At 32.9% G+C, this 832-nt stretch overlaps 1 protein-coding gene across 1 annotated transcript in view; it reads left to right on the top strand.

Annotated features, from left to right (window-relative positions):
* The window catches only part of LOC107575710 (fucolectin-1-like), a gene marked incomplete at its 3' end in the record, with an annotated part of 33,237 nt that extends 32,887 nt beyond the window's left edge, over positions 1-350 (top strand). Inside the window, exons 4-5 of the mRNA XM_016262056.1 lie at positions 94-185; positions 254-350. Of these exons, the coding sequence (XP_016117542.1) occupies positions 94-185; positions 254-350 (189 nt within the window). The remainder of the gene's footprint in view (positions 1-93; positions 186-253) is intronic.
* Between the last annotated feature and the right edge of the window lie 482 nt (positions 351-832).

Genomic DNA, 832 nt, shown 5'->3' with positions numbered 1-832 from the left:
TGTCATGTCAGTCTTATGCACACCCTTCAAGTAAAGTGTTACCGAGTTTTCTTTTACCTTCTATGTATGTTCACTCTTGTGTCACTCTTTTAGGTCCTGTACTGAAGAAAACCTTTGTGAAGATGAACCTGAAGTCCAGTTCGAGTCTGTCTGAAATTGAAATGAGAGTCCAGCTCCTGTCACAGGTGAGAGAGGGAAACATACAGAAATCTAAGTGCACTGATAGCAGTTTTAAGAGATCTGCTGATTTCAGCTTCAGTCTGCTTTGGTGGAACGAGGGTTTTCTGACTTGACGCTGCAGTGGTCTCAACCACCCAAAAAGGAAGTGATGCAGAAGGTAGCTTCACCAGGTGAGTTTGTTCTTGTAAAAATTCAACTATTAAAATAATTCTGCATATATTAAAAATAAAATGGAAAATTATATTTTATGATGTAATGAATTGTTTTATTTACAGCTCAATGTGCTGTAAGAAAGAGATGATGATGATGATGATGATTATGGGGAAACCCAAACTTCGGATCAATTTTGATGTTCTTCATTTACCTCCTGGAATATTCTGCAGTCCTCAATGTTGGTCACAATAAAGTTGTATGTGAAAATTGAAACTACTGATTCCTGAAACTGAATTTTGAAACATGCAAACTTATTTCTGTAAAGCTGCTTTGAAGTAATTTGTATTAAATAAAGTGCAAGTACTTGACAATGCATAGATAGTGTTATTTATGCATAATTTATATACTTTCATGTTTTTTATGTTTTTATACAATATTTATTTTAATATAATTTTTAGAGTTTAGTAAGATGTTTTTAAAATTGTATTTTAGTTAACAT

This window comes from Sinocyclocheilus grahami, unplaced genomic scaffold (genome assembly GCF_001515645.1).
Source record: "Sinocyclocheilus grahami isolate Dianchi unplaced genomic scaffold, SAMN03320097.WGS_v1.1 scaffold2831.1, whole genome shotgun sequence".
NCBI lineage: Eukaryota > Metazoa > Chordata > Actinopteri > Cypriniformes > Cyprinidae > Sinocyclocheilus > Sinocyclocheilus grahami.
The sequence above is the reverse complement of the archived record's forward strand: the minus strand, read 5'-3'. Positions and strand labels throughout refer to the sequence as shown.